This window comes from Mesitornis unicolor, unplaced genomic scaffold (genome assembly GCF_000695765.1).
Source record: "Mesitornis unicolor isolate BGI_N332 unplaced genomic scaffold, ASM69576v1 scaffold25686, whole genome shotgun sequence".
In the NCBI taxonomy this organism is placed as follows: Eukaryota; Metazoa; Chordata; class Aves; order Mesitornithiformes; family Mesitornithidae; genus Mesitornis; species Mesitornis unicolor.
In genome coordinates, this window is record NW_010192166.1 from 13,979 (window position 1) to 29,715 (window position 15,737).

Consider the following 15,737-nt stretch of genomic DNA (forward strand, 5'->3'; position numbering starts at 1 on the left):
GGCTTTGGCAGTCAAATGAATCAGCCTTGAGTTGTTTACTTGAAGAAAATAAAGTAAATTCTCATAGCACTTTTCGTGTCCAAACAACTCAGAAGTCTCATGATTTCCAAGGTGGGCTGGAACCTGAGATCATTTTGATTTTGAATAATTAGGATTTTGAATAGCGAGGCAAGATTTTCTCGTTAAAGCTTGAAAACAAGCACTTTGGCAGTCAAATGAATCAGCCTTGAGTTGTTTACTTGAAGAAAATAAAGTAAATTCTCATAGCACTTTTCGTGTCCAAACAACTCAGAAGTCTCATGATTTCCAAGGTGGGCTGGAACCTGAGATCATTTTGATTTTGAATAATTAGGATTTTGAATAGCGAGGCAAGATTTTCTCGTTAAAGCTTGAAAACAAGCATCGCAATTTAAGCTTTAAGTACATTTCTCACGGCTTAATAATTATGTAGCTCATGTCGCATGAATATTCCATCAGTTTACTCACACTCCAGGGCAACGTAATTTGTCCTTTTGGATCTTTCCAGTGAACACTTTCTGGGTCACCCTGATCTCAAACCGGAATTTAAGACAGAGAACCTGTCCCTGCTGTTAACGCCAGCCAATTGGGATAAACTGAAGAACGACTACATGACTTCTGCAAAGGTGAGAGCTTTGACCTTGCCCCCACGTGCCTACACAAAAAATTGAGTATGTAGCAATAGGATGAAGAGCAATGGCTTTACACCGGAGCAGGGTAGACTTACATTAGGCATCAGGGAGAAATTTTGATGCTGAGGGTGGTGAAATCCTGGCCCAGGTTGCCCAGAGATGGTGCAGGCCCCATCCCCGCAGACATTTGGGTTGGACGGGGTCTGAGCACCCTGATCTGGTTGGGGATGTCCCTGTCACTGCAGGGTTGGATGAGATGGGCTCTAAAGGTCCCTTCAACCCAAACCATCCTATGGGTCTTTGGGCTCAGACGTTGTCTCCCAAACCATTTATGAAGGAGGGCACTGCTGAAGGTGAACTGAAATAACCCGGATGGATAAAATCAGTGTTGCTCCATCATGCTGGGGAAGGATCACTTTGTTTCACCAGCAACAAGGCTGATTTATCACACCAGAAAGGACCAGTTTGCTCTCTAATCCTCGTGCTGGAGGACTTTGCCATCAGGCTGCCCAGCAGCTGACACATTATCTCCCTTCGTTCTCCTTTGATTTGGGAGGACCTTGACCCCACGCTCCTGATCTTTCCCTGAGATCCTGTGTAGTCCGACAGGATCCGGAGCAAGACCTTTGCCTCCACGCCGCATACGTGAGCCGTACCCACGTGTCTATAGAGCAAAACGCCGCCTTAACTCGTGCTCGTTTCTTTACCCTGAGCTGATATTTTTTCCCTTCCCACGTTTAACATTTTAGGGGAAAATCAAAAGCTATTTTGGAAACATCCTGAGACTGGAGGTCGCGGAGAAGTGGGAGAAGGAAGTTCATCCAGAAGTGACGGAAAACCTCTACCACTCCTCGCTCTCCTTTGATATTCAAGCGGTATTTAATTAGCAGGGGCAAAGCGTGGGGGCTCCAGGGAAACTGGATTGCTACCTTCCGGGGTGGAGGCGCCGCCTCCTGCTATAATTTATGTTAGTCACGCACTGGCAGAATACATTAGAGCAGAAAATGCCATTTATTACAACTTTTAGCTCTCCCGCTTGCCTTCTAGCTGCAAATTAAACCTGCTGTCAATTGTGGCAGCAACATAATAGGCAACTGATTTTAATGTCCTTAAATCTCTTTGATTAGAAAGAAGAAAGAGAAAGGGGAAAATAAGGTGGAAAGAAAGGGTTTGGTAGAAAAACCCCTTGGCTGAAAGAGCGACTTTGTCCCGGAAAGGCCGCAGGCAGTGACAGCCACTCCAATTTAAACAGTGCAGAAAACAAAGGCTCCTGCTCGCTTTAGGGACCACAGGGTAATAAATCCAGGAGGGGTTCGGATTCATTCTCCTCGCTCAAAGGGTTGAGTCATTTCAATTAAATACTACCGAAAACAAAAAAAGAGAGAGAAAGAAAGAAAGAAACTCAAAGAGTTTTGCCTGCTGCCCTGACTCATTTTCCATAGAGCAGTATTAGACGTTGTGTGATCCCCTGGAAGGCGAGTCGTTTCCATTAACCAAAACGGCACGAGAGGCGTACAAAGGATGTTTCTCCCATGCTTGTCCTATTCACTGTTTTTTGGTTTTTTCATGCCCTTTTCTAGATCATTGGGGAGCACGTGAAGGTCTCTGGAGCCATCAGCAGAAGCTTGGGAAGGAAAATGCTTGAGCTGTGCCTGGCAGAGCTGCATGAATTCATACCAAGGTCATCACCGCTCCGGGCAGCGCATTCCTTCCAAATGAGTCCTACGTTGGTAAAAAAAATCCAGGAAAAGTTCATATACTGGGCCAGAGGCTGGCACTGAGCAGGCACGGGCCTGCTCCTGAGAGAACTGGAGAGCACAATTAGCCAAATAATGAGCAAGCAACAAAATGACTTGGAGGGAGTCATAACCAGAGCTAGGTGGGACTCTTGGGAGTCCAAAAATCTGAGGTCAGGGCTCTGGGAAGGAGTTGCTGGCTGGAAAGGGGATGGGACCCCTGTGTTCCCATCCATCCAGGACCCTTGTGGTGTTGGATGCTGGGCGCTTGCAGCAACAGCCCATGAGCAGGCAGCAGTTATGGAGCCCCAGAACAGAGCCTCCATCAAAACATCACTGAGGTGTCCCGGGGTGAGGCCTGACAAGAGATGGGACACCCCCTGTGACACCCAGGCAAAACATACGACTGAGCTTCCTTCTCAGTCTTCTTAAAATTTATCACAGAGTCATTAAGGTTGGAAGAGACCTCCAAGATCATCCAGTCCAACATCAACCCAACCCCACCATGGCCACTAAACCATGTCCCCAAGTGCCATGCGGTGTCCAAAGGTCACAGGACCCTTCCCCTTTGCTGAAATGATGGTTTTCTGCTTGGTAGACCCCAGGTCACGGCCTCAGACCTCCTGCCCTGTGTCATGCTTTGGGGATGCTCCAGGTTTTTGACTTGCAGAGGGTCCTGGCCATGCGGTGCCCAAAGGTCACAGGACCCTTCCCCTTTTTGAAATGATGGTTTTCTGCTGGGTAGTCCCCAAGTTACAGCCTCAGACCTCCTGCCCTGTGTCATGCTTTGGGGATGCTCCAGGTTTTTGACTTGCAGAGGGTCCTGGCCCAGCAAGGCATTTCCCCTCCCCAACACTGTGACTGTGTTTTGGGGGGACACAGCCGCTCATTGGAGCATGAATCAACTCTAAATGAAACTAAAAGTAATTTCACATTCACCTTTGAGGTTTCCCACCTCTGTCAGGAGCTGAGTTTGGTAATGGGTGTTTTGCAGGAGGGAGCCCCAGTGCTTTATGGGATGGTGAACCCTGGCCATAGCGGGTGGTCAAAGCGCGCTAAAGGCAACGTTTTCCCATCTAAATCCTCATCTCCAATGGCCCAGCCATCTACACTTGTCTCCCCTACTCTGAGCAGGTAGGGAAGGTCAAAAAAGCTATTTGGCTTTGAAGGCTGATGGGTTTTTGAGGAGAAATGCAGTACCAATGTTATGATTTTGGTGGGTTTTTCTCCTTTTTTCCTTTTTTCTTTTTTAAAATTTGTTTTTTTCTTGTTCTCTTTTTTTTTAGATTAATTTTTCTTTTTTCTTTTTTTTTCTATTTTTTTGTAATTTTTTACAAGCAAAATTGGTGTAAAATGCAAGCCGGGACAACAAGGACTCCCAGATGAAAAAAAATCACTGAAACCGAAGCTTTTTCTTCCACAAACCCGAGATGCAGGTGGCTCAGGCAGGCCCAAGCAGGTTCCTTTACCCCAATAAGGAATGAGACCACCAGGCAAAGCCTGTCTGAGCACGCAGCCTCCTGCCAGCAGTGTGGGCCTGGCTGTAAAATAGCTCTCAAAACCATAAAATCCACAGAAAACAGCTTCCTAACACACCCCACTGTGGTTATGGGGGGAAATGTAGGCGTGCTGCCCTGTTCTTATTCACCTTTTCTTGTAAAAATCAGCCGTGAGGTAAATCCTTTCCTTGTTTAAGAGGGCACGCAGGCAAGAGTCAAGTCAAGTCTTGTTGCAGTCAGGAACAAGGTGGGATGTGAAATGCAGATGTGCTGGAGGTGGGGCTGGGATTTGTACCCAAAACTCACAGCAGGGCAATGAAAATGATCAGAGGCTGGAGCAGACTGAGAAAGACTGAGAGAGTTGGGGTTCAGCTGGAGAAAAGAAGGCTCCGGGGGCACCTTATAGCGACCTTCCAGGACCTGAAGGGGTCCTACAGAAAAGCTGGGGAGGGACTTTTTACAAAGGATGGAGTGACAGGATGAGGAGTAATGGCTTTAAACTGGAAGAGGGCAGATTTAGAATGAATATTGGGAATACATTCATCATTTTGAGGGGGGTGAGGCCCTGGCCCAGGTTGCCCAGAGAAGCTGTGGGTGCCCCCTCCCTGGCAGTGCCCAAGGCCAGGTTGGACGGGGCTGGGAGCAGCCTGGGCTGGTGGAGGTGTCCCTGCCCATGGGGGTTGGACTGGGGGGGCTTTGGGGTCCCTTCCAACCCAAACCACGCTGTGATTCTGTGATTATATTGTCCCAAAAGCCAGAGAAATGAAGGCCCAGACTGATAAACCCCAGTACCACGGTTGTAATTAATCCCTCGGCGTGAGGAACAGAGAGTTGTCATGCCGAGATCCCTGGCCTCCCTCCAAAACCACTGCGTGCCCTAAACCCGTAATTATCTGTCATCCATTCCCCTCCAGTGCACACACGTGTTGTGACAGTTGGAAAAAACCCAACGCATCCACGTACGGAGGGGACAGGTTGGGCCATACTGACACTGTGGTGTGCACAGATGAGCCCCCCTCGGTCCCCCAAACTCGGCGTTACCCCATGTCTTCTCCTGCAGGTTCGGGGAGGAGTTTGTGGTGTGGAGCAGTGCCCGGGACAGCCCCGTCTTTGCGTCCTATTTCGCTGCCTACATCAACAGCTTCCAGGACCTGGTGTAAGTCCGTTTTCCCCCAAGGTGATGCAGTGCTGGGGTCTGGGAGGGTGGCAGCATCCAAAAAGGAACAACCGAGGTGTCCTGGGGGGTGTCCTGGGGGGTGTCCTGGCTGGTGCTCAGCCTCCAGCCCTTCCTCACCTCACGGGGGTGATGTTGCCCAAGCAATGCAGATAAAAGTCACTTCACCAGGGCAAAAGATTCATTTTCAGCCCATTTTTTTCAACCACAGAGGAAGGATTTCTTTTCATTTTTTGATTTTGATGGCTGCTTTTGGCACTGGGCTGGAGGAAACCCCGTGAAAGCACTCAACCCCAAATAAACCCCTGCTATGGCTGCTGGCAGGAGCAACTATAGGGCTTTGTGTGTATTAAGAATTAGTTATTTAAAGACATACATTGAAAAAGCCTTAGACAAACAGGTATGCCCAGCAGCTCTGAGTATTAAAATGTACTTTCAGGAGAGGAGTGCTCACCCCATAAGTAGGATGATACCCATCACGGTGTGTCCCAGGGTCAGGTCCATCAGCCCAGTGCTGTGGCATGTGGTGACCCTGCGCTTCCCACCCCACATCAGCCCCCTGGTGCCAATGCCACAAGAAATCGGGGCTGTTCATATGGCACCAGGGCTGTTTTTATGGCACTGGGACTGTTCATATGGCACCGGGGCTGTTCCTATGGCACTGGGGTTGTTTTTATGACATTGGGGCTGTTCTTACGGCACTGGGGCTGTTCATATAGCGCTGGGGCTGTTTTTATGGCACTGGGGCTGTTTTCATGGCACCGACCCGGGGGAACAGTCTGCAGCCACACAATAACCAATAACCACCAATAACTGGGGGCTCTTCAACATCTGGGGTCCCCCTTGTCACACAGATGTGGTGCTTCAGAGGCCAACCCAGCCAGCCTGGGGTCTGGCCACTAAAAGGCTTGGTCTGTGACCCTCAGCCCTGACAAAATTCATCCATGGGATGTGAAGATTTGGCTTTGCGGTGTCTCGGAGGAGCCGACAGCTCCAGTGGCAGCGAGCACTACCATCAGCAAGTCTCTAGATGGCACGGTCTCTCCAGCAATGCTCCTCTGGATGAGCAGCGGCTTTTTCCTCCTCCTCCTGTAAAAACTTGCTCTCCCTTCGCTGCTGGGAACTGGCAAGGTCGTGGAGGGAGAACCCAGCCCTGGGATATTAAATTATGTTAGATATTTGTCAGCCTGGGGTGCTGAGGCGCTGGGCAGAGGTAGGTGCCCTGGCAGCGTGGTTCTGGGGATGCTGGGTGCAGATTTCGGGGGTTCCGCAGGAGTTATGGACCGGCTCTTATGGGTTTTGCAGTCCTTCCTGGGCAGCCTCAGCCCAGGTCTGTGCTCATAGTGGACCTGGCACGTCCAGGGATGCTCAAGGACCACAGACATTTTAGTGGCGCTGCCTCAGTTTCCTCTGGAGCGTGTTGCTTCCTCTATGGAAAATGAGAAGGAAGCCAGAAGCCCACAATGCCCCCACAGCCCACACACACTGCTAGGGGTTCATTAACCCCATCAGAATTTGTGTTTTCTCCCTGTTTATTGTGAAACCCTGCAGAAATACACCCTGTCCTTAGGAAACTCCACCAATTTTCACTTTATTTCACTTCCCGGTCAATGGCCGTGAGTCAGCCAAGCTCTGGGGGACACAGAGTCAGCCACTTTCCCTTCTCTGGATTTATTATTTACTTCTCTCTCACCCCATCAGCCCCTTGGTGCTCTCTTGGGTAAATGGAGATCATTGAGCACGAGCGTTGCTCAAGTGACAGAGTCACAGCCCACGCGGCCGCTCCGCATGGGTGAACCACCCCACCTGATGAGGAAATAGGTGGGTTTTAAACACAGTTACTCGGTTGGGATGAATTTTCAGTCCCTAGGATTGTGCAAAAGGACTCATTACTTTGCCCCACTGAGTGTCTCCAAGAGGAAGTACTAGATACATAAATTTACTTAAAAATAACGCCCAAGATGCCAATCTGGATCAAAGGCTCAGGGCAGTGCAATAATTTGCATTCCAGCATTAACCCATTGGTGGTGTCTCCCTCTTTCTCTCTAGGTCAGGGTTAGAAACGGCGTTTGAAGTCGACACAGAGGAACTGAAGAAGATTTTGGCAGCCCTGACAAGCAACTTCACGAACACTTTTTTAAACAAACTAAGAACAAAAGCACAGGTAAAAGGACCTTGGCCACTTTATTTCCTAAACATAATATCAATAGATATATGTGCAGGACCAGTGCAGCAGCTGAGGGCCATTGCCCTTCCCTCATCTCACCAACCAGACCTCACGGTCCCTCCGAAATGCCTAACATATGTAGAAATCCTCCTTAGCCCAAAGCAACACTTCCAGCATCCAGGGAATTTTCCACCATGAGCAATGATCTATTTGGCAAGATGTTTTCTTTAGTACAGCAGCAACCGAAAGCAAATGGTATTTATTGGCTTCCAGCACCCTGGGCAAAGCAGGGGAACCAAAGGGAAGTCAGCTGAATATCCCAAATGGGACATCTTTTCTTCTATCAAAACACTTGCATTTTTCACATTTTATTCACATTTACTTATTCATAGATTTGCCATCATGGTCTGTTATCAGCCTTTTTGGACAGGACAGGGTTCATTCTGGTAGAGGGGCTTTTTCCAGGCTGTTTCCATGGTGAAGACTGAATCTTTCAGCGTGAGGATGCTAAAGCTCTAGTATCAGACAATAAATCCTTGGTATCAACCAATAAATCCCTGGTATCAGCCAATAAATCCCTGGTATCAACCAATAAATCCCTGGTATCAACCAATAAAGCTCTGGTACCAACCTAAATTGTGTTAAGAGGTCTAAAAGGTAATGTGCTGCAATGCAGTTTGTGCTGTGGATGAGACTTTCTACTCTCAGCCAACTTGGGGTCTGCTACAACACAAGAAATGAGGGAAATTAAGACTTTAGTGTCCCCCCCTTTTCACTCATCCTAATTCTGTTCCTAAATCACCAAGAATAACCTCCAGAAACCAAGGGAGTCATTCAGCTGCTCTGATTTAAACCAAGTCCACCCAGCCAAAGGGACTTCCCAGTGACAGCAGAGTTTGTCTCGGGGCCTGATGCAAGGATGGAGCCGAGCCAAGGCATTGAGCAAGGGAGCAGAAATGCCGTGAGAAACCAGAGCGGCCAAGGCACAGCGATTCTAAACAGCACCACAGGAGGGGGGAATAATTGGGAAGGAGATTGCCAGGAGTCTGAAAACCAAAATCCTGAGAGCTAAGAGGGGGAAAGTTGTGGAGGACAGGTTATGGTTGGATTCGATGATCTTAAAGGTCTTTTCCAACCAAATGATTCCAAGATCCTCATAGAGAAGCTGATGAGGTCTGGGCTGGATGAGCAAACAGTGAGGTTAACTGAAATTACCTTTAAGTACAAAAGGGATGTGCCATATTTTGAATTTGGCCTTTAGAAAAGTCTCTTCCAGGTGTCACCAGAAGCCTTTAGCAGGTATTGCTGTGTCTCTATGCGAAGGCACATTAGCTCTAGGGACATGGCAAGGGAAATAGGCTGCTTGTACCCAGGGCAGATGGGGAACAGCAGCATCACTCCCACATCATCATGGACCACGAGACATGAGGTTGGGGATGCTCCCAGCTGCTCTTCCCTCCCCACCACAACAGAGCAACGAGCAAAAGAGAAATCCCAGTACAGACACATGGGTCTGCAGGGGGTACAGACACCACCCCAAAAGTGCAAGAGGAACTTGGTTTCCTTGTGGAGAAGCTGATTTCCAACAGCTCCAATACCAAGTGACTCATCATGCCCATAGCTGATGTAAACCTGTGTGACATTGGTGTACACGGTTGCACACCACAGCCTGTTCCGCCAGTGCGATCAATGAATTGTTCTCTTTTTTTCAGCCACTCCTCAAGAAAATCCTGACCAAGGACTGGATTTTGGCGACGGAAAAGCCGTCCATGCTGGTATCAGCAGTCTCACGGTTCTCCGAGCACCTGAAGCACATGAGGAACCCCATGGGGCTGGTAAGTAGATGGTCCTGTGCCCGGACACGGTGATGCTGAGGGGGTCCCACTGTCACCTTCAGGCCGTGGTCCCTCCTGCAGACCCCTCCTCAGTGTCAGGGGCTGTTTATAACCAAGGGCATCACTGACATGGGGTGGTTCAGCTGTTACTATGCTTCCACATAAGCAACATCTTTCCTTTCTGCAGTTTAATTATGGGAACAGGTTTCTTTAAAGAGGAACAAAAAGCTCTGGTGAGCATTATAATCCCGTGAGTCGCAGGGTTATTTGCTCCTTTCACATCAGTGCAGTTGTGAAATAAATGGGTAGGTGACAGCACCTCTATGTTTAAAATCTGCACGCGCCATCAAAACCTGCTTTTAAAACCATCCTTAATTTCCCTCATTGCTACTGAGGAGCCAAACTGCTGACACAAAACCGTGGGGTATTTCAGGGTGAGGAGTATTGCTATGGCTTTCCCTGGGTCACTGCTGTTGCTCTGCACATCCCCTCTCTGCCTTCAGCTGCTGCTGAAGACCCAAGGGCTTCCCCTTCCCTGCACTGCCGTGACCTTGCATGGGAACTACAGAAAAACCGTGAGGTTTTCTGTGGGTTTTTTTAACCAGGATCTCCTACGTGACGTCCATAAGTACGTGGTGAGGGAATACATCGCGCAGGTCATCAAACCCAGGCGGAAAATGAACGCGGAGACGCGGCAGCAAGTGAGTGAGAAGATGAGCCAAGAAGCCAGGATCCTTAATAACACACTTATCGATCAGGTACGGGTTTTCTCCTGGCACCCCTTGGTTGGCCCATTCCTGGAGGTGCAATGTCACTGCTTGGCTTCTTGGGGACCAAGGCATCAGGATTTTGAGGAGAGCAAGCCTCAAAATATGTTCAAGTCCTTAAAAGAGAGGATGCAAGGTGGTCGCTGCAGGGTAATTGCAGCGTTTCATCACGCTTTGTGTGGGATGTGTTAAGTGCTGGAGGGTCCATCTCATCCTGGGGCATCTTGATCCTGTGTCTGTTCCCTTGGGCCATGGGATGCACCTTGCCTCGAGGATCATGGAGATGGGTGCACACCATCTGCACACAGGAAGGAAATGGGGAGAAAATTGCAGATGTTTGCACATCTTGTGGCTAGGGATCAGTCTGGGTTTTTCAGGGAAGCCGAAGTTGAACGCTCTAGGGCAGCCTGTCCTGGCTGACCCCAGAAAAAGAGACCTGCTGCCCTGCTCCGCAGGTAAAAAGCATTTTGCTCCCCTTTGATGTCCCCCCATGTGCCTCCTTCTCCTCCTCCGCAGGGCTCTGACTCCGACTGGCTCCTCCCCGCCATCCACCACATCGCCAACATCATCGGGGAGAAGAGGAAGGACAAGATCAAGGAGTACGTCAAGGAGCTGTGCCAGGACTATCCCGACATCAGGTACGTGCAACGGCAGACACCAAAAATGCCGGGGTCCAGCCCAGACAGAGCCAGCTCGCCCTGTGCCTTGGCCAATCTCTTCAGCTTCTCTTCTTTGCTGGTGGCCACGCATTTGGGGTCTCACCTTATTTTCCTTAATGGTTGTGTCCTTTTTACCCATCTGGTGGACCTTATAATGCACCCAGGTTACTTGAAAAGCTTTTTAATTTTAGACTAGAGGAATATTTCAGTTGGAAAAGGCCTGCAGTGATATCTAACCCAACTGCCTGACCACTTCAGGCCTGGCCAAACATTAATGCTTGTTATTAAGGGCATGGTCCAAATGTCTCCTAAACACTGATGGGCTTGGGGCATTGACCACTTCTCTGGGAAGCCTGGTCCAGCATTTGACCACTTTCTCAGCAAAGAAATGCTTCCTGAAGTGTCAACCTCCCTCGATGCAGCTTTGAGCCATTTCCACACATGGAAATCATTGCATTGCTCCAAGGTGACCTTGTTTCAGGTCCAGGGTGCCTTTTGGTGCATCCCCAGTATCAGCCCAGCTCCAGGCTCCAGCTCTGGAGCAAATATTTGATCTCAGACCTCGAAGCACAGCAGACGTCAACAGAGTTCATCCATGGTTCCTGCAAGGGGCTCAGCGCAACCATTAATTTTGGGAATAAATCACAAATTCTTTCTTTCGTGCTTTCCATTTGCTGTTCCAAAGCAGCATCTGCAACATGTAAGGCTACTGGAAAAGCAAACAAAGTAAATTATTAGCTCTGTGCATGGCGAAGCAGCTGCGTATCAGAGGTTACGTCCTCCCCCACAGCCCTTCTACCAACCATTCATAATAAATGTTAGTGGTAGAGCTTGCAAGAACACCCATTTCATGGGGTCATTTCAGAAAAAGACCAAAGGTTTCTGCACTGGGTTACGCAGTTGCAGCTGGATAATATTTATACAATCAAAGTAAACCATAAATACAACAAATTTCTCAGAATGCTGAAGTGGTCCCTCAAATATTCAGAAGAAAAAATGACATTTAATATGTTTTCCTCTCCCTAAAACTGAGGCTCAAAAGTTTTCCTAAGCATATTGGACTAGATGATCTTTTGAGGTCCCTTCCAATCCCTAACATTCTGTGATTCTGTGATTCTGTGTGATTTAACCTGAGTGGGTCAGATAATGTTTTGGGCTTATCTGTGAGAGGAAATTCAAGACATGGACTTGAAAAAGAATAATTGTTCCTGAGTAATTTCCTAGGTGAACACACCTATACCACAAAAACCAAAGTCCTTAATCCAGGCCAAGTTGACAGAGGAGGCAGTGCCTGTTCTGGGAAGGCTGCGGGAGGTAAATGATGGCTCGTCAGACTTAGCTATTTGAAAACAACTTTCCAGGCAGAAAAGCCATTTACAGGGCTGTGATTTGTGGTACTTTTTCATCGTTGCCCTTAGACCCGAGCCAGGTGTTAATGCTCACCCCTTGGTTGATCTGTTTCCTGGCTCTCCTTTATGGAGTAATGTTATTTTTAACAATAAAGTTTGGAAAACAGGGCAGGACCTGCTGGACCTGCAGTGCTTCCTGCTCGGGTCCTGCTCGCTCATCCCCTGCGGAGCCGTTGTGGGTTTGCATAGGCTGAAATTACTGGAACTGGGTACGTTTCCACCTTGGCTTTCCCAGCTCCAGTCTAATTAGTGCCTGTCAGCTTCCTAAATATTAGCACTTCCATTACTCAGCTCAAAATAATCATTAAATAAAAGGTCTGCAGCAGCTCGGGAACACTTACAAAAGATGTCACGTGTGTGTGCATGGAGATGGAGGAGGAAATTCCCCAAGCACCAGCAGCAGGAGGGGCTGTTTTGTGGGCTGGTGGGAGCCCGAGTTGGAGGCTGCAGACCCCATCCCAGTGGCTGCACCAGAACGGGATGGGACATTCCCCAATTCTTTGCCATGCCCTTGCTCCATCCCCAGTGTGGTTTTTGGTTGCTTTGCCTCCAGCGCTGAGCAGGGTCTGGTTTATCAATTTGGAAAGGGCAGTGTCAGGAGGAAGGAGCCAGGCTCTGCTCTGGGATGGCCAATGCCAGGACAAGGGGCAATGGTCCCAAGCTGGAGCACAGGAGGTGCAGCCTCAACATGAGGCCAAAGTTTGTGAGTGTGAGGGTTCTGGAGCATGGCCCAGGCTGCCCAGAGAGGTTGTGGAGTCTCCTTGTCTGCAGACACCCAAAGCCCTGGCCGTGTTCCTGTGTGACTGCTCTGGTGATCCTGCTCTGGCAGGGGTTGCACTGGGGGAGCTTTCCAGGTCCCTTCCCACTCCTGACATGCTGGGATTCTGTGGTTTCTGCAGGAAGGAGCACGTCCTGGCCATCCTCGTGCTCCGGGGGCTGGGGCGCACCAGGAGAGCGGCGATTGTTCGGCAAGGCTATCAGGCGCTGGAGAGCCCCGATGGTGGGGACAGCAGCACGCTCTTCGCCGACATCGACGCCCCGGTGAACATCAACTGCTTCTAAAACACAGCTGAAACAGCACTCTGCAGCCTCCCTCGTCCTGCAACACCTCTACAGCCTGATCCAAAATGCATTACCCCACCTCGCTCCTCTGCAAACACAGCTTTTGGGGCTAAAAAATGAGTGGTTTTCTGAACTTGCTACCCTGGGTTGAGAAACCAAAGGCAAACTGAAACATTGAGGTCCTGCAAGAGCCCCTGGGCACCGTGTCCACCCTGCACTCAAAATACAGCTGGTATTGCCTGGAACTGCTATCTTGTTTGGTCCAAAACTTGAGTCTTGTTTAGAGAACAGGAGAAACCCAAAAGGAGTTAATTCAGAGCTCTATTAAGGCTTGGACTGCATGATGCGTCCTTACACAGCAGCAGAGCAAGAGCCTCCTTCATCATCAGTGTCCCTGAGCTGTCCGGGGGCAGAGCCTGGGTTGGGATGTGGTGCTGCCCAAATCTGATTTCCTCCCCCATGAACCCACAGGCCAAGCTGGCGTGACACGAGGTCGGTGACGTTGGTGCCACAAACCAAGAAAAAGGACCACCCTGCCCCGAGTCCATTTTCTCCAATATTCAAACGTATTTTGACAAATCTGGAACGATCTGAAACCTTGTGTGAGGTGGACAGGCACGGTGCTGCAGATCTGGTGTAAACCAGCATCACCCCATCGATGGACATGGAAAAAACACTGGTTTAATTCCATGAGGGATCCAAAGCATCACATCCAGCATCTGCAGGGGAAACAAGAAGAGACATCCAGCAGCCTGCGGCCGTACAAATCTGATTGTATTTAATCCAATTTATCCTTTCGGTTGTCCTCCGCAGGAATTAATCCAGGACGCTGTACAGAGACATGTTTATGATCTATCAATTAAAGTGATGGATGTGGACATGGCACAGCCATGAACACTGATTTGTCTGCTGCAGAGTTACAGCATCAGTACTGAGCCTCTTTCATTTCCTTTGCTCCAGTTTGCACCGGTATAAACCTCAGCCCATGGCACAGCCGTGAACACTGATTTGTCCGCTGCAGAACTTACAGCATCAGTACTGAGCCTCTTTCATTTCCTTTGCTCCAGTTTGCACCAGTATAAACCTCAGCCCATGTGAGCAGCAGGCCAAGGGAGCTGCTCTGATGGACAGAAAATACAAAGTGCGCCTTAAATTTGAAATCATCATATGAAAAATTTCCTAAGGTAGCCTTAGAAACCCCCACAGTCAAGATGAGGTGTGTTTTTTTAAAGATGGCTTTGAAAAATCAGGTATAAATTGAGAAATCCTGGAAGGAATTTTCTGCCTTGTTCATTCTCTAATACAGCTCATGACAGCTCCTGCAGATCCTCGGCTTGGGGAATCTCTGTATTTGCTATGGAGAAAAGTGAAATATCATCTGCAGCTCCTGTTAGGGGTGCAGAGCTCAGGGGCACTTTCACAGAACCACAGAGTCATTAGGAATAGAAAACCCCTCCAAGATCATCCAGTCCAACGTCAACCCAACCCCACCATGGCCACTAAACCATGTCCCCAAGTGCCACATCCACACGGTTTGTGAACCCCTCCAGGGATGGGGCCTCCACCACTGCCCTGGGCAGCTCCTTCTAGTGCTTGGCCACTCTTTCACCCCACTCTTTCACCTCAGCCATAATTCATATGCTCAGATCCCCCCCAGCTTTCTTCCCCTTCTCAAAGAAGGAGCTCCCCTTCCTAGGTCCATGGTGCAAGCAGGGTGCCCTGGAGTCATCCCCAGGGGTGTGTGAGCCACATCCCCCAGCCCAGCAGAGGGGAATGGCATCAGCACTGAGAGATTTACATCCAATATCAAAAGCACTGACTAAGAGGGGGAGATAAAAAGTGTATTTCAACTTCTGCATCCTCAGCCTGAGACATCCAAGATTGGATTTGCAGAAAAGTGCAGGATTTGAGGCACTAAAGCCTCAAAGACTTCTCGTGCATCAGCAATGTCCCTCTGCCCTGTATGCATCTCTGATCCAAGCGTCTCCCACAGGGCATTTGCAGCACAGAAATCTCCCCAGGTGCATTAAATGTACACTGGGGATTCAGTCTTACGAATTCGCTGGCTGTCTCTCCACAAAGCGGCTGCCTTCCCTCAGCTCCAGCCACCTGGCCCTGGATTAGGTAATGCACTCGGCTTCCTTTTTCTAACAAAAGCAAGTGGCTGCTCTGAAATCACGCAGGAAAGCTGGGCTCGATGGCTGGCTTTTGTCACCACCTCTCCTGGGACACCCGGATCCTGTGAGCCAGCACCAGGACCTCAGCCTGCTTCCTCCAGGGGATGCTGCTCTCTGCAACCCCTGAAAGGAGGGGGTAGAGAAGTGGGTGTTGGTCTCTTCTCCCAAATAACAAGTGATGGGACGAGAGGAAATGGTCTCAGGTATGCGCCAGGCATATTGGGAAAAAATTATTTATTAAAAGGGTTGTCAAGCAGTGGTGCCAGGGCAGTGGTGGAGTCCCCATCCCTGGAGGGGTTCACAAACTGTGTGGATGTGGCACCTGGGGACGTGGTTTATGGCCATGGTGGGGTTGGGTTGACATTGGACTGGGTGATCTTGGAGGTCTTCTCCAACCTTAATGACTCTGTGATTTCCCTGGTGCTTGCTCTTGAATAAACCAGTTTAATGCTAACCCCATTAACGGTGAATCTGTGGGTCAGCCCCTGTCCTGCCCCAGTATCCACGCTGGAGAGGGAGCTCCAGAGTAGGTGGGGAGCAGGGTGACCCCATTCTGGACATGGGAGGTGCTCGGTTTGGGCTGCAAGGGCAGCTCCTGTTGA

At 49.4% G+C, this 15,737-nt stretch overlaps 1 protein-coding gene across 1 annotated transcript in view; it reads left to right on the forward strand.

The window, feature by feature from the left end:
* EXOC3L4 (exocyst complex component 3-like 4) overlaps positions 1–12,958 on the forward strand; it is a 16,541-nt gene extending 3,583 nt beyond the window's left edge. Inside the window, exons 3-11 of the mRNA XM_010186994.1 lie at positions 527–644; positions 1,400–1,525; positions 2,231–2,331; positions 4,946–5,041; positions 7,109–7,223; positions 8,939–9,061; positions 9,667–9,819; positions 10,345–10,466; positions 12,796–12,958. Coding sequence (XP_010185296.1) covers positions 527–644; positions 1,400–1,525; positions 2,231–2,331; positions 4,946–5,041; positions 7,109–7,223; positions 8,939–9,061; positions 9,667–9,819; positions 10,345–10,466; positions 12,796–12,958 — 1,117 coding nt within the window. The remainder of the gene's footprint in view (positions 1–526; positions 645–1,399; positions 1,526–2,230; positions 2,332–4,945; positions 5,042–7,108; positions 7,224–8,938; positions 9,062–9,666; positions 9,820–10,344; positions 10,467–12,795) is intronic.
* The last annotated feature ends 2,779 nt before the right edge of the window (positions 12,959–15,737 follow it).